The sequence below is a fragment of the Pipistrellus kuhlii genome, unplaced genomic scaffold (assembly GCF_014108245.1).
Source record: "Pipistrellus kuhlii isolate mPipKuh1 unplaced genomic scaffold, mPipKuh1.p scaffold_m20_p_3, whole genome shotgun sequence".
NCBI classification, from domain to species: Eukaryota; Metazoa; Chordata; class Mammalia; order Chiroptera; family Vespertilionidae; genus Pipistrellus; species Pipistrellus kuhlii.
The window spans coordinates 177,679,770-177,706,014 of NW_023425529.1; the positions used below are offsets into that span (position 1 = coordinate 177,679,770).

General features: G+C 42.7%; 2 protein-coding genes across 4 annotated transcripts in view; one reads left to right on the forward strand and one right to left on the reverse strand.

The window, feature by feature from the left end:
* The window catches only part of VPS37A (VPS37A subunit of ESCRT-I), a 36,602-nt gene extending 24,445 nt beyond the window's left edge, over window positions 1-12,157 (forward strand). The window contains exons 7-13 of one of the 3 annotated variants that reach the window (XR_006743017.1): window positions 256-383; window positions 463-521; window positions 599-667; window positions 2,432-2,575; window positions 3,942-4,019; window positions 7,228-7,293; window positions 11,818-12,157. Coding sequence is in view for 2 of the 3 variants with exons in the window: in XM_036454678.2 (XP_036310571.1) it covers window positions 256-383; window positions 463-521; window positions 599-667; window positions 2,432-2,575; window positions 3,942-4,019 (478 nt within the window). In the remaining variant the exon portion in view is untranslated. Of the gene's footprint in view, window positions 1-255; window positions 384-462; window positions 522-598; window positions 668-2,431; window positions 2,576-3,941; window positions 4,020-5,645; window positions 6,239-7,227; window positions 7,294-11,817 lie in introns of those variants that run through there. The other 2 variants (XM_036454678.2, XM_036454677.2) reach the window with 2 other exon arrangements.
* Window positions 9,148-26,245, reverse strand: part of MTMR7 (myotubularin related protein 7) — a 90,867-nt gene continuing 73,769 nt past the window's right edge. Inside the window, exons 8-14 of the mRNA XM_036454676.2 lie at window positions 21,140-21,249; window positions 19,627-19,752; window positions 17,725-17,774; window positions 15,501-15,701; window positions 13,686-13,826; window positions 11,809-11,935; window positions 9,148-9,980 (exon numbers count right to left, since the gene is read on the reverse strand). Of these exons, the coding sequence (XP_036310569.1) occupies window positions 9,618-9,980; window positions 11,809-11,935; window positions 13,686-13,826; window positions 15,501-15,701; window positions 17,725-17,774; window positions 19,627-19,752; window positions 21,140-21,249 (1,118 nt within the window). The 3' untranslated portion in view covers window positions 9,148-9,617. The remainder of the gene's footprint in view (window positions 9,981-11,808; window positions 11,936-13,685; window positions 13,827-15,500; window positions 15,702-17,724; window positions 17,775-19,626; window positions 19,753-21,139; window positions 21,250-26,245) is intronic.

The window sequence follows — 26,245 nt, forward strand, 5'->3', positions numbered from 1 at the left end:
GAAGGTTGTTATGACTGTTCACACAGCCTACTCTTTATATAGTCCTACAGAGATTTGACACTACATTTAGACTATTTTCTTGTCCATGTGGTTGGTGTTTTATTTGTTTTGAAGGTTACAATTTGCTGTGTGTATGCATTCAAAATTACTTAGAACCCTGCCAGCTAGAAAACTGAAAAATAGTGAATATTTGTCATAATGGAGAAAAACTAGATTATTGATAGTCATTAACACATTGTCTTTTTCTGTTTCTAGTGTATCACAACTTACAGATATGAATGAACAAGAGGAGATATTACTAGAACAGTTTCTTACTTTGCCTCAACTAAAACAAATCATTACTGACAAGGACAACTTAGTGAAAAGTATTGAGGAACTAGCAAGTATGTCTTCCTTTACTTGTTACATTTCCTGAGAAAAATGTGACTTTACCTAGAAATAAACCAGAATTTTATATTACAGGAAAAAATCTGCTTTTGGAGCCCAGCTTAGAAGCCAAAAGGCAAACTGTTTTAGATAAGGTGAGTTAATGCTCATTGTGAAGAAATTAATGTAATTTACAAGTACGAGAAAACAGCATTTTTATTTTCTCTTCTAGTATGAATTACTTACACAAATGAAATCTACTTTTGAAAAGAAGATGCAAAGACAGCATGAACTTAGTGAGGTAAGATTGTTTAGCATTTTTTTTTTGTAAGCTTTTATCTTAATGTATGTCAGCCACGTGCTTACTTTCATTTTATCAGAAATTAGGTGTCTGACTTTATAAGGACTTTACACACTGATGAACAGCCTACAATTATGTGTCATTATAAGTCATTTGTGCTCATGCAAGAGTATATTTGGCTCCAAAACAGAAAAATATTAAAATATCCATAAATAACTGTTCTGGGAAAGTTATTATAAAGCCAGTTTAACTCTTGTAATAAACTTTAACTATAGAGTCACTTTTAAACTTCTGTATAGATACCTTAAATGAAAAGTGATCAAATACAAAAATATATAAAAGTATAAAGTGTTCACCACAAATAAATTTTATGCTAGAAATATGGTTATATGAAAAATGAAAAGCATTTTATAAAAATAAACTCATTTCTTTTAAGAAAAATCTCTAAAAGTAAAAGAAAATAGAGTTCATAATCTTTGTATCTCATGTCAGTAATAACATCATAACAGTATTCTGGTGTTTTAAAACGGGGAGTTCTGGGAAAGTAAAGCCAATGTAATAAAACATAAAATAGAAATAAAACAACAACAACAACAACAACAAACAAGATGGTAAAGGAGAATATAAATTTATAATGGATTTCGGAAATGGTCATTCTTTAGAATAAAAGAAATAACTAACATTGAGCAATCATTATGTGTTTTACATTGCACTAAGCTATTGACATATACCACTATTGCCCATTATTCCCCCAGTCCTCTGATGTATTATTACTAACTAGCTTTAGTTCATTCATTTAGTTCCATTTTGAGTTAATTTTATATGAAGTACGGTAAGGGTTCATTGATTCTGCATGTGGATTTCCAGTTTACCTAGCATCAGTAGTTAAAGACTATCCTTTCTCCATTGAATGGTCTTGGCACACCTTTAGAAATTACTTGGCCGTATATGTGAAGGTGTATTTCTGGGCTTGCTATTGCATATTGATCTATATGTCTCGTCAGTATAACACTGTTTTGATTACTATAGCTTTGTAGTAAGTTTTGAAATCAGGAAGTATGAATCCTCCAACTTTGTACATTTTCAAGATTGTTTTTAGCTATTTGAGGTTTTCTGAAATTACATGAATTTTAGCAGAACTTTTTCTATTTCTGCAAAAAAAACCCAAAAAAACAAAAACAAAACATGGAAATTTTTATAAGGATTGCATTAAAACTAGATCATTTTGGGTAGCATTGTCTTCTTGACAGTAATCAAGTCTTCCCATCCATGGATATGGAATGTCTTTCCACTTTTTTATGTCATATTCAATTTTTTTCAGCAGTGTTTTGTTATTTTCAGGATACAAATCTTTCACCTCTTTGGTTACATTTAATCCCATCTCTTTTGTCATGTTTCCGTAGAAGTGAGTCCCCAGGTCCAGCCCACATCCATGGGAAAGAGGATTACACAAGGGTAGGGAAGTCAGGAGTTGGAATTCATTGGGGATCATCTTAGAGGGTGCCCACCATAATGATTGATTGCTGCCACTTTGAGAGAGGACAATGATTTGCCCAGTTTCTTTTATTAAAGAGTTTGCAGCCAATGGATTGGTCTCTCTTGTTTAGGTATCCAAACTGAGGGCCTGGGTGGTAGCAGATTTCCTTAAAAAGCACTTATGTAAGACACATAACGGATTGCTTCTCCCTCCCCCTGCCTTGTTTTCTTTCTAAGGAGTTTTCCTGGTCATTACGAACTAACATAATACTTGATTTTCTTTTTCAGAGCTGTAGTGCGAGTGCCCTGCAGGCCAGATTAAAAGTCGCTGCACACGAAGCTGAGGAAGAGTCTGATAATATTGCTGAAGATTTCTTGGAGGGAAAAACTGAAATCGATGATTTTCTCAGTAGCTTCATGGAAAAGAGAACAGTATGTAATACTTTTCAGTTAGGATAAGTGGCAGTGTAATATCAAAGTATTCATGAGTAAAAATATGTTAGCACATTGCTGAGCTGGGGTTTTGAGTGCCATGAAAGAAAACTAAAGTGGCCGGGACCGGTTTGGCTCAGTGGATAGAGTGTTGGCCTGCAGACTGAAAGGTCCCAGGTTCGATTCCGGTCAAGGGCATGTACCTTGGTTGTGGGCACATCCCCAGTAAGGGGTGTGCAAGAGGCAGCTGATCGATGATTCTCTCTCATCGATGTTTCTAACTCTCTATCCCTCTCTTCCTCTCTGTGAAAAATCAATAAAATATATTTTAAAAGTAAAAGAAAAAGAAAACTAAAGTGCCTCTTTGAGAATGATAGCATCCTTTCCTGTCACTTTAAACCTGCTTGTGAGTACACAAGCAGGTAAATCAAGTAATAGTCTCTTTTAGAACTGATAGTGTTGTGTCATTCTGAAGTAAAGCTAGTAAATTAGCTTAAAGTATGTGCTTAATAGTTGTAATATTCTCCTGTAATAACTTGTTTCACAGTTATTCTAAGAGAATGCACTATAGATTAATTTTTTAAATGTTATTAAGAACATTCTGGAATAACTTTTGTTTGATGATTACTAGTATTTCCATTATCTTTATCATATAAGGCCACTACCGTGGCTCTCAGGGCGGGCGGGCGGGGACAGAGCTGCTCGCAGGGGCAGGGAGCTCTCGTGGTGGAGGGCAGGCCGGCCAGCTGAGGCAAGCAGTAGCGAGCTACTTGCGCACGATTTCATGCAGACTGTGTCTCTAGTATTTAAAGAAAAATCAAAGTCTGCTTAGCAATATCTTGCCCTTTGATAAAGTCCTATATATTTACCTAATTGCTCTGAAACACCACATTTAAAAAATAACCTTTTGTTACTAAACTTTGTAAAACATGTGCTATATAAGAACATTGTTTTCATGAGAGAAAATTGAAATTCAGGGACATTAACAACTATGGCTGTAGCATTTGTGAGGCATTGGTTTTTTTCACTTGTTGTTTGTTGGTACTATGTAACTGCACCTGGAAGTGTGTGTGTGTTAACTTTCCTGGTTAACAATAGTAGGATTTTCATATTTAACAAACAGATATTGATATTATATAACAGAACTGACAGAAAGCATCAGTTGTTTTACGTTCTGGAAGTTTATGGGTAAAAGTTATCTGCCAAAGAAAATTAATTTTTAATTCTTAAATTCTGAACTGCCTTAAGTATCCAAATGTAATTGTCAACAGGTTAAAAGAATCCTACATAGAATTCTGTCATAATGTAGGAAGTAGTAGGCACATGGTTGGGACGTGACTGGTATTTTAAATAATTTATCTTGTAGGTTTGCCACTGTAGAAGAGCCAAGGAAGAGAAACTTCAGCAGGTGATAGCAATGCACAGCCAGTTTCATGCTTCATAGGTAAGTTGCATTCCAGAGCTTGTGTCTCAAGCCTAATGCCTGACTATTCTGTCTTACCACTGCCTGTTGAGCCAGCTGTCAGCATATCACCATCATTATAGCTCTTACGCTATTTAACATATAGAATGTTTTGCATTATATATTAAGCATAATACTATGTACATACGCATATAGCCAATAAAAATCTTTTGTATGTTTTCTCTTTTGTGATGTCTGCTTAAATAACATCTGATAACTACTGTTGCATCGTAAACTATGGTTGGTTCCTTTCTCTCAGCTGGTGTGGGAGTATACCATATCCTCATTAGTTTCCTTTGTCATTGCTTCCTTTCAAATGAACTTCTAGTCTGTCTCCTTTCCATCTCACAGGAGGATTTTTCCAATAACATTCTGGCCAACCCCCTAGCCAGGGTTTCTCCTTCCTGCACAGGATTGACAGACTAATCTTTCTAAAATACCATTTCTTGATGTAATTCTCTACGCTAGAACCTATAATGGGCCCTAGCAGTGACAGTATCCATGCCAAATTTTTCTCTGGTTTTAAGCCTTCTGTAATCTGCCACATATATGAGAGTATCCATTTTAATTTTCCATTTTCCCCTTATGTTATCTCAGGTGTCATGTTCTTTTGTCTTTGCTCATGCTCTCACTTGATCTCAGGACACCCTTCCTTTTCCTCTCCATCTGTCTTGGCAGGGAATGATTTGGTTGTAAGAACTAATTTCTACCCCAACAATTAAAAAGCTGTGTTCTTGGGTAATGCTGGGATGCATTGTAGAACTAAGTACAAGAAATTACAACTCAGTCACCAGAGAGTGAAAACATGACTAAAGGCCGCAGTGACCAAAGCAGCTCCTCTTTCTCACACCCTTTCCTCAGCATTCAGGCAGCCAGTGGACACTGACAGGGGTGTCACTGCAAAACCCTGGGAAAGGGATTGGCTGGGACGGGCGGTGTCCATCCTGACCTCCGCAGTTTGTCATGTGTCCTCTGCCCACTCAGCCGGGCTGAAGGAGTGGACTTCTGAGAAAGGGAGTGTAGGAGGGCCCCTAAAAGAGGGAAACATGGGCATTTCTGATCTCCAGGACACCTGTCCGTTCTCTCAAGGTAGTTGTGCTTAAGATTAGGGCCAGCATTGTATTGTTTTACATCTTATTTTACAAACCATGCTGATTTTTAGAGAGAGGCAAGGGGGAGAGAGAGAGAGAAAAAAACATTGATACAAAATATTGATCTGCTACCTCCTGCAGGCTCCATACCAGGGACCAAGCCCACAGCCCCAGCATGTGCCCTGACCAGGAATTGAACCAGCAGCCTTTTGGTGCCCTAGACCAGTGGTTGCCAACCTCTTGGACCTCACGGACCACCTGTTGGCAACCGCAGCACTAGACACCTCCCAACCAACTGAGCCGTACCGGCCAGGGCAAGGGCTGAGTATTACTGCCTTTCTCACAGCTTGAGAAGGAGACAGGCACTGAGCAGTTGCTTGCTTATATGAACATGCTAGAATCCTTTCCCCCCTCTTTCCCTCGCGGTCAAGTTATCTTTACAGGTAGATCTTACTGAGAGGAAAATGTAAAGGGATGAAAATTTCTTAGATTTTTTAAAAATTTCTTTTCTTTCTAGATTTTCCTGAATACATGAACTGCTGCAAGAGGAATGGGACACATAACTAAGCACATTTATATTTATGATTTGCAGATTGGCACTTCATCACAGCGGCTGACTTCACAGATATACTGTATAGATTGTATACAGAACTCAGACTGATTTTGTACACATCAGAATGATAGCTATGATCTTGACTTGGAGAAAATTTTCTGCGCTATTTGCACTAAAAATGTTTATTTATTATTGATAAATCCTATCATATTTAAGTTCCACTGCTCCTCTCTTATTGATTACTTATGCATGTAATTTTGGCTAGTTTCAATATTTTATAAAATTAGTTCGTTTTAAATTTGTATTTTTAATTTGAAATGCCTCATTTCTTTATAAAAAATGGTTGCTTTCGATTTTTCCCCCTCTCAGCCTTTTATGAAAAATTACTATTTTCAACAGTAGGAAGACTTATTTTTCTTCTTTTTTTTTCTGGATAATCAAACTTTCAAAAACAATTTCTTTTAAATATTCCAGGTTTCAGTAAACATTAAACCTGCCAATGTGCCATCTCAAGAAAGTAACTTTTAATACGTATAATAAACCAAAAGAATAAACCAGCTGTTTATATATTGTTGTTTTATTATTAAAACTAAAGATGCATTTAAGAAGCAATATAGGTAAATATTCCGCCTAACAGAAGAAAATTGTCTTTCATTTAAATTGGTCCAACATAAACTTTCATGCAAAGTTTTTTTTAATATGTTTTATTGATTTTTCACAGAGAGGAAGAGAAAGGGACAGAGTTAGAAACATTGATGAGAGAGAAACATTGATCAGCTGTCTCCTGCACACCTTCTACTGGGGATGTGCCCGCAACCAAGGTACTACATGCCCTTGACGGGAATCGAACCTGGGACCTTTCAGTCCGCAGGCCAACGCTTTATCCACTGAGCCAAACCGGTTTCAGCTCATGCAAATGTTTTAATAGAAGTATGTGATGTGGTTGGATAAGAATAGGCTGACTAAATTACTAATGTTAAAGTTAAAAACAATTTTTTGTTAAATAGTAAATCTGGACCTAATTAGAAAGTGTAATTTTCTGACGTTTACTATGAGTTAGCTTTTCATAAGAGAAAAACTATAATAATAAATGAAATGAATAATTTTAGGAGTTTGAATTTATAGTTACTTTAATTGAATTTTTCATTTTCCTTGTACTATGTTCAGCAGTTTGCCTCTATTCCATATTACAGGATGAACACATTTAATGGATAGCTGTAAAAGCTAATGAGAAAATCGTCAACTGTATACCCGAGGCTTAGTAAATAGTACCTAAATGACAAAACAACCTGATGCATACTTTGTTTAAAATGCATCCCAGTATGCTTCTCATTTCAAATACCAGCATACAGTATAGTTTGTCTTTTCTTCATTTTTTCTGTTCACCCAGGAAATGTGTTTGGCAATAGAATTTTAAGAACAAAATTACGTTCTTAGAGTTGAACTATATTTAATATTTGGTCTGTGTTATGGCTAGTATTCACGTGGACTTTGGATAAAGAAATTACCTTTCACCAATTGCCTATCTTTCGTGCACTGTGCTAAGGGTGTGCCGTTTGATCTTCAAAATGAGCAGAGGAGAAAGGTATAACAACTGTGGATTTACAGGTAAGTGAGGTAACGAGATTATGGCGGAGTCTTTGGCTATTCAGAAACCTTTCCTATTGTCCCAACCCCTCGAGCTTCAGTTTTCCCTGCGGTGGTTGATCCACACTGTCTTGGTAACAAAGGCATAGTGGTACCAGTCTTTTGCCAACAGGTAAGACATGGTTTAAGTGCTTATCTAAAGCAAAAAAATTTTTACATAGACTCTTCAACCACATAAGTAATTCATCATAATATATTTGTTCTCTCTTGTTACTGTTATTCCTCACCTGAGGATATTTTCCATTGATATTTTAAAGAGAGAGGGAAAGACAGAAACATTGATTAGTTGCCTCCTTCACACGCCCTGACCAGGGCAGAGCCTGCAACCAAGGACCTGTTGGTCCACAGGCCAACTCTGTCCACTGAGCCAAACCAGCTAGGTTGTATATGTTTGTTCTTTAAACTTAAAACTATTCCAGTTTTATTCTAAACCAGTTAACATAGCTTGGTTTCTCCTTCCAAAATTAATGCATTGGATAATCTCCTTACAACCCAGTTATTCAAAAGAGGAGTATAATCATCACTGTCAGCATTTAAAACACAGACACAGGTTATATAAGTCTTTCAGGATGGAAAAAGTCTGCATTTGAGTATGCCTTTGTGAATTTTGGTTCTGTTACTGCAACAGGAATTAAGTGATTCTTTCTGTAATTTAATGGCTATACTATTTTCTTCCTATATTTATCTCTGTCCAACAAGGCAACTTTTTTTTTTATTAGATGTTTCTTCAGATCAGAAGTTTAGGTCACCCAGTAAAGTCCCATTTCAATGGTCAGGGGAATGATTCTGCTTCAAATGTGCATTTTAGTAAAAACAAGCTTTGCACAACTAATCCAGCAGTCAGAGATGGGACACTGTAATTTAAAACAAGTTAACCACATAGTTTCAGAACTTACACCATTGGTTAAGTAGGAATAACCAAATTCTCCAGTTCTTAATTGGGATTTTCCCTCATTGAAATATTGCCTACTTCCTGGTTGGCATGGATCAGTGGTTGGTTGAGTGTCAGTCTATGAACCAGGAGGTCAGGGTTCGATTCCCAGTCAGGGCACATGCCAGGGTTGCAGGCTCCATCCCCAGTGTGGGGAATGCAGGAGGCAGCTGATTCAAGATTCTCTCTCATCAATGATGTTTCTCTCACTCCCTCTCCCTCTCTGAATCAATAAAACTATATTTAAAAAGAATTACCTACTATTTTACACTGCTACACTTCAGTGGTGGTTGATCCACACTGTCTTGGTAATAGAGTTTCTGGACTAGTAATCGGAACTTGTCGATAAGAAAGCTAATATGGCCCTAACTGGGTTGGCTCATTGGATAGAGCATCGGCCTGTGGACTCAAGGATCCCAGGTTCGATTCCAGTCAAGGGCATGTACCTTGGTTGTAGGCACATACTCAATAGGGAGTGTGCAGGAGGCAGCTGACAGATGTTTCTCTTTCATCGATGTTTCTAACTCTCCATTCCTCTTCCTTACTCTGTAAAAAAAAATTTTTTTTAATATATTTTATTAAAACTAATATGATCTGAATTCATATTCACTAACCAGAGAGTAAATGTTGCTCTACTTTATTAGGACCCGTGTTAGAGGGAAAAGTGAGTTATAAGTGTAAGCATTTTTTAAAAGGTAAGGAGAAATAAGATATTTAAAAAAAGGCAACAAAATTATAACAATTCAAAAAATATTATCTAAGGAAAAGTTAGCGTGATCATGAAACCTGAAAGATAAGCTGAAGCAATTAACAAAGCTCTTCAGTTATACAAAATAGATTTATTATTAATCAAAAGGTTACAGCTCAACACTGCCCTCTGTTAGAAGTATTTATGACTGGCAGGAAGGATGATACGTCAAATGTCTTATGAAATAAAATATGCATCAGGAAATAAAGTGGGGGGAAATGAAGATAACAGATGTGCAGGCAAAGGGTCAGAGCACTTTTTGAGCTGAGCAGATGCATGCTGTGACCAGGAAGGTTTATGTAGATAACCTTAGAGGTCATTCATTGTTCTGTAGTGAATAAAAACATTCATAGACTAGAATGATTTTTTGAAATGGGATAATATTAATATTTATTTGACACACACACACACACAAAAAAAAATGTCTACTTCCTATTCTTCAACAGCTAAGGAAACTATGAGTTGGACTTCCCCGAACCCTTCATCGCTCTATTTTAACTATCAATTACACGCACCGTTTCTTGAGTTTTTATCTTAAATTGCACTGTTCCCTTATTTGGAAGGTGTTTCTTGCCCGTCCTTTATGTCGGAACTCCTGAACTCTGAAGCTTCAGGCCATTAGAAACACGGCCTCGTCCGAGTCCCGGTCCTTGGCGCTGTCCTCGCTGGGCGCACACTCGCCTCCACTGGGAGAGCGGCAGCTCAGGTCCTCCACGCCGGACTCCTGGTCGCTGTTGGCGGACAGGTCTGGGTCTGAGCTTTTCAGGTTGTCCTGGGTGAGGATCAGAGCGGAGTCTTCGTCGCCCTGGGAGGGGCTCCTGGAGGGGAAGGACTTCATGTTCCCGCTGTAGTCCTGCGGGGTGTTGGCCGTGCTGTTGTCCGAGGTGGGAAACCCCGAGTGTTTGCTGGGCTCACTTGGCTTGCTCTTCACTTTGGAGCAGTTTAACTGGACTTTTTGGATTTTTTCCAGCCTCTAAACAGGAAATAATTTCAGGGAAAATCATAAACAATCTTTTTTACATATGCATGCCTTTAGTAATCATTACCTTCCCGCTGAGTTTAATGTTAAGAACAGGGGGTTTAGGTCTTGGGTTCAAAGGTGCAGTATGACTTGGGACAAAATAATTGGGTCCTGTGAGGCTTGGTTTCTTCATCTGCAATATAAGGATGGTAATACCTGCCTCAGCATTGTTTTCTATAAAATGCAAAGACAGTAACGGGAAAGCACCTGGTAGTCAGTAGTCATCCTTCTTTCTATCCCTATATGCCACATTTTGTTTACCCATTGACAAGATGATAGACATTTGGATTGTTCGGAATGCATTTTACTAGTCTTCATCCTATGATCTCAGTGAGGATGAGATTCATTCAGAAAGCATTCATATTAAGTTACTGGTATGTGTCAAAGTACTGAACAGGCAGTCCTTGGGTTAAGTAGGACTCAACGTACGTCATTTCATGGTTACACCACCATCTATTTATTTTTAAAAAGTGCCGTCATTTCGACGTAAATACATATGTTCTTTATTTTTTTATTTACCACAAGTAAAGGTCATGAATTATCTTTTAAATGTTTTTTTTTTTTTTTTTTTTACTCTTTCACTTCATTACTGCTGTATGTGCTCCATGTGAGTGACGTAGGTGCTTATGGAGGTGGGTTCCAATTTAAGGTGAAAATCACCTATGTCTTGCTATAGGAGCTGATCTCTGATATAACCCAAGGACCTACTGTACTAGGCGGTACACATCCAGCTATAGGGAATTTTGTGTAGAGGCAGAGTTCCTGTAATGTGGGAATTTAGAAGATGAAATTATTTCAGAGAGCAGGGTGCTGCAGTTAGACTCTACCTGTTAGAGGGAAGAGATCAGAGGAAGCTTCAGGGAGGAGGGAGCATGCACAGGACTGAAGGAATTCAACGTAGACGTGATGGTGAGAGCATTCTGGCAGGAGGAACAGTGAGTAGAAAACACGAAGGAAGGTGTCAGTTATGTGTAAGAAGCTGTGTGTAAGAGAATGGTCACATTAGAGCAAGGGGAGTAGTGGAGAATGAAGTGTAAAGTTAGGTTAGACTGGAGTGGGAAAATCCCATGTGTAAGGCAAAGGAAGTTTGTTATAAGGAAAAAAGTGAGAGGTTTTAATTACAGTGCTGTTAGAGTGTTAAGTAATTTTTATTAGTATTTTAATAAAAAGAGTACTGGAAAAGATCAATAGGATCATCAGCTTTTCATAAAGCTTAGATATCTTTGGGAAGAGTAGATAAAACTGACCCAGTAATGACGTGAGTGGACTTTGAATGGCAAAGCTCTGAAATTCTAAAAACCTAACTTGTGCCTTATCATTAACTACATATTATATGTTCTTTAATTCAAGGTCTCTCCGCCCTATGACAAGTCTCAGGACACTCTAAACAGTCTCCCTCAGAAACTCTCGGCTCAGAGCCCTGGCACCAGGATTTTTTATCTCATTAAGTACTAGGAGTTAAGTCTCCAGAAATAATTCATTTCAGTGCTCCCAAATAACAGCAACAAAAATCCTGACCTGTTGCAGGAACAGCAGAGTAGTTAGCACACTGTGGAAGTGAGCCTCAAACCAGATTTCTGAGTGTCTTGAGTGTATACAGTGCTGCTGGAGTTTGGGCTCGTTTTTCTGGGTGCTCACCGGGGTGTGTGTGTGTGTGTGTGTGTGTCAGGAGGCGTTGTGTTTCTGGTTACCCACTGGCTAAAAGTACGAAATGTGTGCTTCACATAACCTGAGTCCTGACAGGCTTCCATGGAGCAATGGTTAGGAAAGTGTGCCTCACCTCCTGTAGGGCCTCCAGCTCTTCCTCCAGCTGCTGCGTCTCCTCCTTCACTGCCATGAGGTAGTCTGTGACCGACTGGCGGGGCTGTAGCCCCTTCTCAAAACGGTTGTACATGCCACTCCAGAACCTGGAAGGGACAGCAGAGCTCCATGAGGCAACCATGTCAAACTGAATTCACAGGCACACGGCCTCTCGGGATCTCCCTTCCCCCAGTCCCACAGCCTGATAATCACCAAGTGCAAGTTCTGGGCTCAAGAAGCCACGTAAGGTAATCATTTCATGTTGATATTTTCCTTTTGGGAGCTCAGTAAACTTTCTTGGACAGAATAAATTCATGAGTTTTATATATGGTATTGAGTTAGAAGGCCCATAATTTTATAAGATAGATTGAAGTACTATTTTCTCTCTCTTTTTCTAGTTTTTGGTTTAAGAAAATGGCTCTGTTTTGAAGTAAACTTGGAAAAAGTAGAACCTTGTATCATATTAATAAGTTTGAGGATTTAGCTTGTCTTATCATAACCACCAAAAATTTGCATTTGCGATGAATATTCCCCCTTTTTATCTTACACAACTGTGCAAACTGGAATGCCAGTGAGAATGAGGGATATCGTGGGTCTACCCTGTTTCCCTGAAAATAAGACAGTGTCTTATATTAATTTTTGCTCCCAAAGATGCGCTAGGTTTTATTTTCAGGGGATGTCTTATTTTTCCATGAAGAAGAATATGGTACACATTTATTGTTAAATGAAAATAAAGGAAATTTATTATCTGTATATGGTACGGTAGTACGTTAGTTGTCAACACAAACCAGACAAACTGTGAATCCTACAGTATCAAGAATTTACTCATTTATTCAATGACAATCATGTCATCATCATAACAAACCAATTCCTGAATTTCCTGTGAGTTTCTTGTGACTCCATTTCTTTCAGAATCAGTGGACCGAATCTCTCATGTTTAGCCTATGGGGGCCTTATTTTCGGGGGGATGCTTTATATTTCACTCAGAAGGAAACCTGTAAGTAGGTCTTATTTTCGGAGGATGTCTTATTTTTGGGAAAACACTGTACTTTTTACTTAAAAAAGCACTTTGAGGGCAGAGACAGGGTCGTTCATTGTTTTATCCACAGTTCCTATAACAGGGCTTGATCCTCAGTCATACATTTGCTGACTGGTTGTAAATAAACTAATTGATTTCATTGTGTCAGCAGTCCTCAAAACTGTTTTACACAAAAACATGGAGGCAATTCTTTGTGATAGAGTTAATGTTCTGCTCTAAAATTCTGGGGTAATGATGAGCTTGAAATAACTAAGAACAAAAACTAATCAAGGAATGAAAATATAGAGGGGGAAAAAGCTGAGTGTTGGGCGTGGAGAGGGAGAAGGAATGGTTTCTCCTTCTATCTGAATTGTGCTGACCCCTGAGTCATCCTGTACCATACAAGCCTAGACAAGCAGCAAAGGACAAACTATAACATACATGCCACCCTTCTCTCATCCCAAAGCAGTCAATTCAGCAGAGAAAAAAGGTAAACTACGTTGTGAGTCCACATTTAACTTACAAGACACTTGGCTTATTCCATCCATCTTTCCTTTCTCCCCAATCCCACCTTTCACTTTAAATTAGAACTTACATTTTTAAGATATCATTATTTCAGAACATGAACTTCTAAGATAATTTCCTATTTAGGGGTAAGTCGAGGGAGAGGAGACACTGGCAAAAAACCAGGTCTGATATGAAAACATCCTCCTCTGTTGTATTTTGTGTCCAGAAAAGCCTTAAAGCTCAGTATTTCATACCCTTTGGCCTGCAGTATTAACAGTGACAGCAGCTCTGAGCCATAACCCTTCCTAGTCGGGTCCCAGGGGTTCACCTACTTGTACATGAAGTTGCATGGCGCGGTGGGGAGACGAAGGATCCCCTGGGTCTGACTGTGATCAGCTCTGAAGAGAGGATTCATGTAGTCAGCCCGATTCTTCCACAGGTGGGCCCATAATGAGTATGTTCTTTCCTGGATTCTGTTGTAAAGAAAATAAGCTTGAAAATGGCCTATTTTGGTGGTTCTTTTATTTGAGAGAAACATCAGTTCCACTACTTCATGCATCCGGTGCTTGTAGGTGCCCTGACTGGGTGTCAAACTCACAAGTTTGGCATATCGAGACGATGCTCCACCAACTGAGCTACCTGGCCAGGGCTATCTTGATGCTTATAAATAGTAGACTATGCCATAATAATAAAAGCATAGTATGCTTATTAGACTGGATGTCCTTCCAGGTGGAGCCCATGCTGTAAGGGAAGCCAGTGCTGGCAGCCTGGGGAAGGAAGGCCTACTCTTGCATGAATTCCATGCATCGGGCCTGTAGTGTAATAAAAAAAGCCTAATATACTAAGTGTCTGGTTGGCCATTCAACCAGTCAAAGTGCAATACACTAATGATAGGCTAAGGCCACTCAACCGCTCACTCTGACATTCACTGACTACAGGGGGGCAGGTACTCCGACAGGTAGATTAGCTTGCTGCTGGGGTCTGGCCAATCGGGACTGAGCGAGATGGGCCGGACATGCCCGTCCCTCATCCCTCCCTGGCCCCAGATTGTGGGGTCCCTTGGCCTGGCTTGTGCCCTCTCACAATCCGGGCTGAGGAATCCCTACCCCCGAGTGCACGGATTTTTACACAGTACTGTACAGGGAAATTTACACTTCGTTTTCATGGCATAGCGGAGCACCAATCTCAGCTCCTCTGCTCTCTGTACCGAGTTAAAATAAAACTGCTAGGTCTGTTTTTTTTACCCTAGTCAGACTTTTATTCTTTGCCAGATATTACTTAAATGCTTCTATGTTTCTCTCATTTAATCCTCACTGAATTCCTGTGAGACGTGTCTGTTCTACAGATAAGAAAGCGGGGGCTGAAAGAGATTAGTTTCCCAAAGTCACACAGCTAGTGAGTGGAACAGCCGGGATTCAAACCCAAACACCACTAAAGTGGCTAGTCTGTCACAGCAAAGCACAGAACTGTCCAGGAACACAGCAAGCTTGAAGGGCGCAGTCTGCTGTTTCCAAATCGTTACCATCGACCAGTAAGCACACTTGAAATTCCCTGCAGAAGCTAACTGGCATCCACGAGAAAACGTCATTTTCTTTCTGTTCAGCCCATTTCATGTGAACAGACCATTTTCAAAATTAAATCTGATATTATATAGACCACAGTTAAAATCATTTTAACTTTATGAGAATTTCAAACATTTTCTCTCACTTGTAGTTCATAAATCACTTTGCTGTTTTTAAAAAGTTTACATTTCATCTATTTTTCCCCCTTTGGATAGGACAATACAGTTTTAGCCTAGAGTTTCAAGTTTGCTTTCCCAGTTATATTTACAATCCTTATGTGATTATATCTACCAAGGAGGTCTGTTTTAAAAGGAAACAATGCAAAAATCAAGTTCTTTGACTCTAGGAAGCTTCCTTTCAGTGTTGTATGCCAGGTCTGCCAGCCTGTGTGGGTATCAGGAAGAAGCGGGGGGAAATGAACTTGTACCTACCTGTGTCGGATGATTCATCTATGAAGCGTCCTTATGTCAGGAATAAGGAAAGAGCTTGAATCTGTCAGTTTAGGTGTGTGGCTAAAACAGTCTTCCACATTATGAAAGGGCATCTGCAATTCTCAGTCACAAAATTAAATACCAAAACACTTACTTGAGTTCTCGTCTCTCCTTTTGACTGTTACATAGGAAGTTTCCAAACTGGCAGGAATATATGTGATGCTGAATGTGAATCAGAAACCGCTCATTGAACTCAAATGCACAGGGAAATTGTTCCATTAACTGCCACACACACTCAATGAACTGGTCAATAACTGGAGAGATTTCTTTTGGATCACCGTCTAGATTGCCATATCTATAACAAAGTATTAGAACATTTTTATAGCCAATTATTTTGTTTGCTTTTTTAATTAGAAGCTATAATATAAATACAAAACCATAAAAGCAACCCTTGTAAAGAAGGTTTAAAAATAGATTAAATTGCCTAAGCCGGTTTGGCTCAGTGGTAGAGCGTCAGTCTGCGGATTGAAAGGTCCCAGGTTCAATTCCGATCAAGGACATGTACATTGGTTGTGGGCACATCCCCGGTAGGGGATGAGCAGGAGGCAGCTGGTCGATGTTTCTCTCTCATCGACATTTCTAGCTCCCTATCTCTCTCCCTTCCTCTCTGTAAAAAATCAATAAAATATATTTTAAAAAATACATTAAATTTAAAAGTACACTAAAGCCTGGGTGGCGTGGCTCAATGGTTGAGCCTCAACTTATGAACCAGTTAGATCCCAGGCTGTGAACTCGATCCCCAGTAAAGGTCATTCAGGAGGCAGCTGATCAGTGATTCTCTCTTATCATTGATGTTTCTATCTTTCCTTTCCTCTTTGAAATCAATAAAAATATATTGGGGGAGGGGAAGGGTACATATTAGAACTTTTGAATATACCTTCACTTTGTTTCAATTAGTGAATTATCTAAACAACTTTAGAGTTTTTCACTTGTGCATTGTTTTGGAGGGAAGGAATAAGTAAAGACAACTTCTTTAAAAAATGGTAGTTTCCCAAATTTCTAGCGGATATTTCTGTTTCTAGAACAGTACTAAAACAGCATATAATTATTTCCATGTGACCACAGATTCTAATATACCTTTATATCTCTCACATCTTTGTTTTTCAAGAGTATGTCAGAGAATCTTGAATCAAGAGATGAGAATCTAAATCAAGAGTAGTATTTTACACTGTTGTATGAATTTCGGAAAGAATACAAAAGGGGTAATTTGCAATCAGATATAAAGTAATTTAGAACCTCATCTCAACTTGATCAACTTGAGGAATAGAAATGAGTAAGGATTGATTTAGTGTTTTTCGAGAATGGCTACGTTAGAAATTGTCAGGAAACTTCTCAAGAGTTTCAGTTCTGCTCACCTAAAAAAAAATAGCTTTAAAAAGGTTTGCCTAATAGACTCTTTTCTCATAAATCCACCTAGTCTTCAGCATTTCCCAATCCTTTCTGTCCATATGTCCTCTATCAGAGATTTTAACTGCTTAGCACATACAGTCAGAACCCCAAAACTGATGGTAACAATGATCTTAAGGATACTTAGTTGTTTGGAGTCTTTAATTCGTTTGTAAAAAGGAATAATTTTGCTTCCCTGGAAAAGTAAGTACCTAATTAAATTATTAGCATGCTGCCTAAATTTAAACTTTAACCCAAAGGGCTAGAGTATACCAGCTATACCATTTAACATTTTGGAGGTTAGAGAACACAAGTTGGGATTACCCACACTTAACAAAATGCGGCTGTGGTCTCCAAAAACAGTAGCTTCTGTGTATCTGAAAGCCTAGTTTATGGGCCAGGTGAGGAGTCGGGCTAGTTATGGATACTTTTTAAAAACCCTTGCTAGAACCTGTGGAATGGGGAAAGGGGGGTAGCCCGTTTCCAAGATGGGGATGCCAATGCTCAGAGGGGACAGACACCAAGGCCACACAGCTGGTATGTGCCACCGTCTGCATCTGTCTGTCTGCAAAGCCTCGGCCACTGTCACACATTTCCTCCCCAGAGACGTCACCCAGGACACAAGTCCGCGGGACAACCCAAATGGCCTCCCTTAGTGAAAGGTCAGAGATAACTTCCATAGGTCGTTCACAACTTGCAGCTCAACATTCATGTCTGCACTTCGGAAATGGGATATTTAGCATAAATTCTCATCAGAAGTACTCAGAACTTCATGTACCTGTGATACAGTGTATATATTGTACAATGAAAATTTTAACTTTTTGATGAAGATACACAAAGACACTTAAAAATATAAAGCTATTTCCGCACATTAATTGAGAAAAATGTTTTTTAATCCTAAGCATTTAAAACAAATTTTTAAATATTTTTACCTGTGATTAAACTTATGGCCAAAGGAGATCCAGTCCTTTTCAATTAATACCTACACGAGAAAGAACATAAATATGGAGGGAAGCAAACCAGGAAAAATAAGACATCACAAGGACTCAGAGGTCCTTGGAGTAGAAGTCACTATCCTTGGGTAACCTGCCAATGAACGAGCTCTCATTATCCACCAGCTCAGAGGTGCATTTCGGAAGGGCAAGTTGAAGGTCATCCTTAGGGAAAACAAATGGGACTGGATATATGAAAATGTTAGTACCACCACCCACTGAATGCTCACTATGAGTCCCAGCTCATACTGCTGCTTACATGACTTCATTCATTGTAGGGTGGGTATTATCAGCCTCTGCAGAAGGGGAACTGAATGGAAGGAAGATCCTCACCTAAGATCACACTGCTAGGAAGTGGTGCTTCTACCTCCTAACCTAGCTCTACAGTCTAGGGGTGTCGAACTCAATCAGAGAAGGGGCCAAAATCTAAAATCCAGCCTAAATCGCGGGCCGAATGATTTACTGAACAGTCATAAACTGTCATTGTGATGGAAACGCAGTGGAGTGCAGTGATGACAGCGCGGTGCGGGCCACATTGCAAGGCCTGGCGGGATGGATTTGGCCCGCGGGCCTTGTGTTTGACACATGTGCTCTACACCAATGCCCAGCTCAGCCCAAAGCAACCTCCTTACAAGAAACAACTTGGAATGTTTTTCAGTGAGCTTTACTCCACTTAGGAAGAAGTGTAAAACCCAGAGATTGCTGTGGATGAGAAGAATTCTAAAACGATGGGGACAGAGGAGTTACAGCCCTGCTTCGGAGTGAGGGGGTAATAGGAGCTGCAAATTTTCTTGGTATTTTTAAAAAATTGTAAGTGACACAGAATAATCCCATCAGTATCACCAATGTGCTAAGCTGGCTAGAGGTTTTTCCTTAAAAAAAAAAAAAATATGGAGTGGTTGAAGTTTGTCCTTGACAGCTATCTAACTGGACAGTCAGAAAGGGCTGGTGGTGATAAGGATGGTGTGAGGGAGAGGCCCCCTGGTGGTTGGTTGTGTGTGTTTCAGGATCCCTCCACTGCCCAAATCTAAAGGAGGGATCCAGCCCTCTGACCTCTGTGCAGGGAGGGGCTGAGATGGGAGAAAGACTCTTTGAAAAAGAAAACGCCCAAGAAAGGAAATCTGCCTCTTGTCCCCGAGTGTCAGCTGATATCCTTGATAAAGATCTTCCTGTAAAGACACCCCATGTGGCCCACTGTGCCCAGCACGGATGCAGGACCCACTAAACCATGGGCAGGAGGCAGGAGGCAGGCATCTCCCAGTCGCCGAAGTCTCTGCAGCCATTTTAAGAAAATGGTTCCAGTGTGGTCAAAGCGACTCCACTCCAGACAACTGTACGGACATTCTGCCACGTGCCACATTCTGACACCCAGCGGGTGCAAAACCTAGGAGGACGTGCTCAGCCTCAGCAGAGGCCACATCGGTACAGATGTTCACACTGTCGCCCTGAGGTGTAAAGGACTACTTACACAATAGCAGTAAGTGTGTGTGTTTGGGGGGGGACCCAGTTTTTCCTCTCAAGGACTTTCTCGCATGCTCTATATAGAAAGTTTTATCTCCAATTTTTTAAAAGTTCGAAAAGTTTTTGTTATATTCACTCTACTTCAAACTTGAAACTCCTATGAGCAAATGCTGTGTAAAACTATTTTAAAAACAAATATATTTCATATCGGCCCCTAAATTCACATTTATCAGCATTGTTTTTTTTTTTGTTCCAACATCTTGGACATTTTCCCCTTTAATTCATCTTGCCGATCTAAGAGAAAAATGATGCTGATGAGGAACAAAAGAAAACATTGCTCTTAGTTACAGTCAGGACCCTGTGTGGGGAGGGGGCACTCACCATGAAGCCCTTGAGGGTCCGGTAGTGCGGGTCCAGCAGCAGGCTGGCCACGGAGCACACCTGTGCCGTCCGGTCCCAGCCGTCGGAGCAGTGCACCAGCACGCTGGCCCCCTCCTCCGCCACCGCCTGCAAAACAGGGAATGGCCGTGAACACAACAGATTGATTCAATTGCCTCTCCGCATAACCATCATTGTCTGTCTCATTTTCGGTTCTTAAAAGTGTGTTTCCAGTAGCACATGAGCTCACTCAGCTCGGGGAAATGGTGAACACCATAGACTGATGAACAAGAACAGACCCAGAGATAAGGAGGCATGGATCCGACTGTCTGATCTCAGAGGGAGGGTAGGAGAAAGGGAGAGATCAACCATAGGACCTGTGTGCATATATAATATATGAGCCTAACCAGTGGTCAAAGACCACAGGGGGGTAGGGGCATGTGTGGGGAGGGGTGGGGGGTGGGAATGGGGGGGATGTGGACAAATATGTGATACCTTAATCAATAAAGAAATTTAAAAAATAAATAAAAAGAATGGCCGTAAACACGAAAAGTCTCATCAGGATGCGGTTCAGTTTCATACTTGCAGAAAGGGACAAAAGAGCCGACGGCTTTATCCATTTAGTGTTCACGTCCTCACCTGATTGATGCTGGTAGCCAGCGCCCGCCCTCCCCATGGCACCAGATCTGGAAGCGACCATGAGGCCGCCTCTGAGCATGTGCACTGCACAATCCATGCCGCGTGCTGTACAGACACCTGAGACACCTGCCAGCCCACCTTTGACACCTCCCCTCGGCTCTGGGTTTCCACCATAGCCCTGCTCATTGATGTTAGGAGTCTCCTATTGGCCTTGGCCTTTTTCAAAAGGAAGAAGACAAAAATAATAAACGGTAAAACCATGAAATCAGAGACAAAAGGATAAGAGCCAAGTAATGGGTCCAGGGTTGGGGGAAGGGAGAGAAAGCGTAAAAATGACAGCAGCAAGTTTGCTACGAAAAGAATTTCTACTTGCCATCGCAAATACGCTGCAGGATTTTAGCTGAGTATCCTGTCAGGAAGCAGCCTGGGAGAGGGAGGTTTTGTCCCAGCACTGGGCACTGCCTGAAACTCTCCTTTTTGGTCTCCCACCCCAGAATGTGGGCTCGGTGAGGAGACCGGCTTATTCCGCATTGCCTCTTCAGCACCCAGAAATGCGCAGTGGAGAACACTAAGCAAACATCTGCCCAATAAATATATCGCATAAAGGGCCTCCGTCCCTGAAATGGATGCACCACCTGCACAGAGAATTCTCTCCTCCATCTGGGGCCAGGCCTACCTGCAGAGAACATTCTGTAACATTCTACCACCTGGCTGCTGTGCTGACCTACTGTCCGTTAACTAAGTACGGACCTCACTTGCAAAACGGCGTCTCCAGCCGGCGAGCTGGGAGGGGGGCACGGCAGCTCCCGGCTCCGGCGGCACAGCCAGGCCGAAGGCCAGAGGGTGCCCTCGGCTTCCTTTCTCCGCCATCACGTACCTTGGCAATGAACGTGCCCGCGTCCATGATGGCCTTGATGTGCCTCAGCCAGCCGGAGTTCTCCAGGCCCCACAGAAAGTCGCTCATGGAGGGGGATTTCAGCTCGCACACTGCAAGACAAATCGTGTTGTCAAAGCCAGATCGGGGCCCTCGCGTTTTACATGGGACCGTGTTGCGGGTCGTTTGACGATTCCTTCCCTGAAGTGTTTTCCAGAAGACTTACGTCCGGGTACGTGCCCAAACGTACGTGGTTCTATCCGACCATTTCCAGGAAGGCTTCTGCTTCCTTTGGCCGTGGGGGACGGTGCCTGAGTTTGAAAATATTCTATGGAGCGATCAGACCCTGATATTAATGGAAATCCTGGAATGTCACCGTAGCGAAGGTCCAGCCGGGACCTATTTTCCCTCCTAGCGTTGGACACGGGCCACCCCAGAGCACGTGGCGAGAGGGCCGTGGAGGAAACGGTCCTGTGACTGGCGCCAGCACCCACAACACAACGGCCACCAGTGAAGGACACGTCGTGGATTCTGAGTCACGCGCCAGCAGCGAGGAAGGGAATGACACGAGATTCCCAGCAGATTCCCAGCCTGCGTAAGAAAACCACACTGCCAAAATTTCGTTTAGGCGAGATTCCGACCTCCCTTCCAGACGCTCACCTGGAGCTATCTCAGTGTCCTCTGGCCGGGAGCACTGGCCCTCTGAGGTGTCGGCGCTGCCCCTGATGGCGGGTGGGGGTGGGAAATGATCTGAGATACGTTCGTGGAGGGGAATATTACACAGCTGTCAGGTGAGTGAGATTACATCGTATGGATGTCTCAGATGAAATGTGGAGTTAACAAAAGCGAAAGGCTACCTATTGTAGTATATGCATGTACATTTTCATACATACAAAAAAAATGAGTGTTATCCAAGGATAATCGTGGTAATGAGGGCCAGCATATACAGCACGCACAGCAGTGCAGGCAGAGGAGCTGGCTGCAGCCCCTGACTGACAGACAGACAGACAGACAGACAGGCGTGCCCAGGACCTACAGCGCTGGGTCAGCCTGCGGCCCAGGCACTCTGCAGGCTGTTTCCGAGGTTACGGTGCCCTCTGTCCTTTCAATGTGCTGTTTTGATATAAGCATTAAAAAAAGGAAAAAGCGCCAGAACCGGTTTGGCTCAGTGGATAGAGCGGCAGCCTGCGGAATGAGAGGTCCCGGGTTCGATTCCGGTCAAGGGCATGTTTAATACCTTGGCTGCGGGCACATTCCCGGTAGGGGGTGTGCAGGAGGCAGCTGATCGATGATTCTCTCTCATCGATGTTTATAGCTCTCTATCCCTCTCCCTTCCTCTCTGTAAAAAAAAAATCAATAAAATATATTTTTAAAAAAGGAAAAATCAACGTAACAGACACTCAGATTGGCCACAGTTGCTTCTGATGAAAGAAAAAAAGAAAATCCCGTTACAACTAAATTGCATGTTTCCATGCCATCCGGCTGCTTCCCTCAGTTTGTTAACATTCCCAAGCAGCTTCTGTCCCTTCTCTGCGTACATGCCTGTGTGTGAGCCTGGCAGTCAGTCTCCCTGGACCCCTGTGCTCAGCTGGAGGGTGGGGTGCACACTGGGATCATGGGCTGTAGCAGGGTGGAAGGTGTGGGAGAGGGCGTGCTTGTCTTTTGAAAGGTGGCAAAGGCGAGCAGGCTCCTGGACGGAGCAGCCTGCCAAGGCAGGTCACACAGGTCGGGAGGAATCCGCTGAGACGGTGATCCGGGAGCAGATTCCCGGACAGCCCTGGGGCAGACCTGCCTCTGATCTGCCCCTGAGCTCGTGCCCAGCCTGAAGACGAACCGCTGGATCTGCTGCCCCTGTGAAGGCAAACAACCGTGCCCTCCCGGCCCGCCCTGCAGAGACCTGGTCTGGTGGCAGCCCAGCAGCACGGCCAGCGCCCCCTGTTTGCGCACACCACCAGCGGGAGGCCCCGAAACCAGCACCCCGGGGTGTCTCCCTCCCTGGGGGCCTCCCTCCCTGCGGGGCCTCCCTCCCTGGGGGCCTCCCTCCCTGGGGGCCTCCCTCCCCGGCACCTGCTGTCGGGTCTTTTGGTCCAAAAGGCTATGACCTATGCTCAACGCTAACCCATACGCCTTCCACCCCAGCTCCAGACTCCACCGCCCCACCCATCTCTCACAGGAACCTTCTCTGGCGAACAGTGTGGCAAACACTCAGCAGGCCAAACTTCCCGGCTGTTGCGGCAGGCCTCGGGGACAGTTGGCATTCTTGCCTATTTAAAAAAACAAACGACCAGGGAGCCTGAGGGATATCTGGTGGCTAAACTCTTAGCTCAGCCCAAGAACAAATGATCCTGCTCACCTTTTCTTCCCCACAAGGCAGGGGAATGATGGCAAGTTAAAAATAAAGACACCCAGCCGAAACCGGTTTGGCTCAGGGGATAGAGCGTCAGCCTGCGGACTGAAGGGTCCCAGGTTCGATTCCGGTCAAGGGCAGGTACCTTGGTTGCGGGCACATCCCCAGTGGGGAGTGTGCAAGAGGCAGCTGATCAATGTTTCTCTCTCATCGATGTTTCTAGCTCTCTATCCCTCTCTCCCTCTCTGTAAAAAAATCAATAAAATATATTTAAAAAATAAAATAAATAAAGACACCAGGATTCCCACCTAACCTGGCGGGGCCCTGCCAAAAGTCAGCCGGGACATTGGCTCGCAGACAAGGCCCTAACACCCTGCCGGAGGGAATGTCACAGGCCAGCCGCGTGGCCCACAGCCCGCTCTTCTCCCCCCACAGTGGCTCCTGTCTCAACGTTTCTGCTTTCAGGAGCACGGACACTGTGGACGAGAAGTAAGATAGCCTGGCCAGGTTTTCAGGCGAGGTCACCACGGGGCGGGGGGGGGGGGGGGATAGGGGGTGTGGAGAGGTAGTAACAGCAAACAGCTCTGCAGATGACTCCCACGCAGGGACAGATGGGGGTACGCTTGAGACTGGAACACTTAGTGCTTCGGTTTTTAAATACAGAACGGGTGGGTTTGTTTGGATAAACTCGGGATAAGGCAGAAACACCGATGTGCTCACTCTTGTTGCCAAACCCGAACCAATATTTACACACCGTTTTTGCTGAACCAAGTTCATTTCGGCTGACATCAGAGGCATATGCCACCGGCGAGAGAGCCGAGATTCATGCCCAGGCCCAGTATTTGTTTTACAGCACGGGGCAACTCATTCCGCACACAGAGAGGCAACACTAAGACACATAAATGTTATTCTGGAAACCGAGGAAATAGGAAATGTACTTGGAAGGAAATGAGCCTGATGCTCGTCCTTAGGAATTCCCTGCACCCATCGCGTTCCTTCCTCCACAGGAGCTGGGTGGGTCAGGGAGGGACAGTCCCTGTTCGAACCCTGGGGGTGTCTGTCTTGTCTTCTGAGGTCAGAGTTGACATGGACAAGGCCTGGCACATAGTAGGGCTTCATGCTCAGTCCTGGCACACAGTAGGGCTTCTGCTGAAGTGAGGCCTGTCCCTTTCACATTGTAGAAGCCAGCCCTGGGAATGGTCTTCAAAGAGCTATCGAGATGATAGCCATCGCCCTTCACTGGCCACCCTGGCAGGTGGAACCACACGGAGAGGACTCTATTGTGGACTTAAAAAATGAAAATGCCTGCCCTAACCGGTTTGGCTCAGTAGATGGAGTGTCGGCCTGCAGACTGAGAGGTCCCGGGTTCGATTCCGGTCAAGAGCATGTACCTTGGTTGTGGGCATATCTCCAGTGGGGGGTGTGCAGGAGGCAGCTGATCGATGTTTCTCTCTCATCGATGCTTCTAACTCTCTATCCCTCTCCCTTTCTCTCTGTAAAAAAATCAATAAAATACGTATTTTAAAAAACGGAAGTGCTTGGTTAATCCTGGCTTACAGCCCCCGTCCCCTTCTATGTTACTCACCCACGTGGTGACAGGAGGAACTCCTGAGCCTGCCGGGAACTGGCCCGGGATCACTGAGACGCTAGCAGCAACGGTTATTCATGTGAGTGGTGTTCTCGTCCCTGCCTTTCCCAGCCCACGGGGCCCTCTGTTCCGAGGCCTCATGGTGCTTATCCTCTAAAATAGGGGTGTCGAACTCAATCAGAGAAGGGGCCAAAATCTAAAATCCAGCCTAAATCGCGGGCCGAATGGTTTACTGAACAGTCATAAACTGTCATTGTGATGGAAACGCAGCGGAGTGCAGTGATGACAGCGCGGTGCGGGCCACATTGCAAGGCCTGGCGGGATGGATTTGGCCCGCGGGCCTTGTGTTTGACACATGTGCTCTAAAACAACACCAGCTTTGTTCACGCTGCTGCTTGCTGGAACCTGAATACAGGAATGCCAGGAGGCCTTTTGTGTATAACCTTGTTCCCTTTTAAAGACTTGGACAACAACATAGAATGGTAAGGTTCCATCAAGCTTACATTCTCATACATTTATCGGGTCTAGTAATAATTAACGTCGTTTTTTAACATTCGTTTAAAATCTTGCTTGGCGTTGACTTGTATTGACATAACCTTCAAACACGTGGTATCTACAGAACGTGTGAAGTGCAATTAACAAGTTTTGCTTGAAAAAGTTTGTGTTTGGTTTGGTTTTTGTTGCAAAACTAGGGCTAAGAAGATGGCGGATGAAGAGCATATTCGGCACTGCATGCTTTACGAGTTCCAATTAGGAAGAAAAGCAAGTGAGGCTGCAAAAAACATCTGTAGTGCTCTTGGTCAAGATGCAGTTAGCGCCAGAAAATGCCAGCGTTGGTTTGAGAAATTTCGCGAGGGAAATTTTTCGTTAGATGACAAGAGTGGTCGAGGCCGTGTGTCCAATTTTGATCAAGAAGCTCTTCAAGCTCTTTTGGTGCAAAATCCTCTAATTACCCAACAAGAGCTTGCAACAACTTTAAATTGTTCACAAAAAACAATTTCCAATCAATTGCGTGCACTTGGCAAAGTCCAAAAGTTTGGAAAATGGGTTCCTCATGAGTTGACCGACAACAACCGTAATCAAAGAGTCACAATTTGCAGTTCGCTCCTCTCTCGTCAAAACCGTTCACCGTTTTTAGAGCAAATTGTTACCGGAGATGAAGAATGGGTGCTGT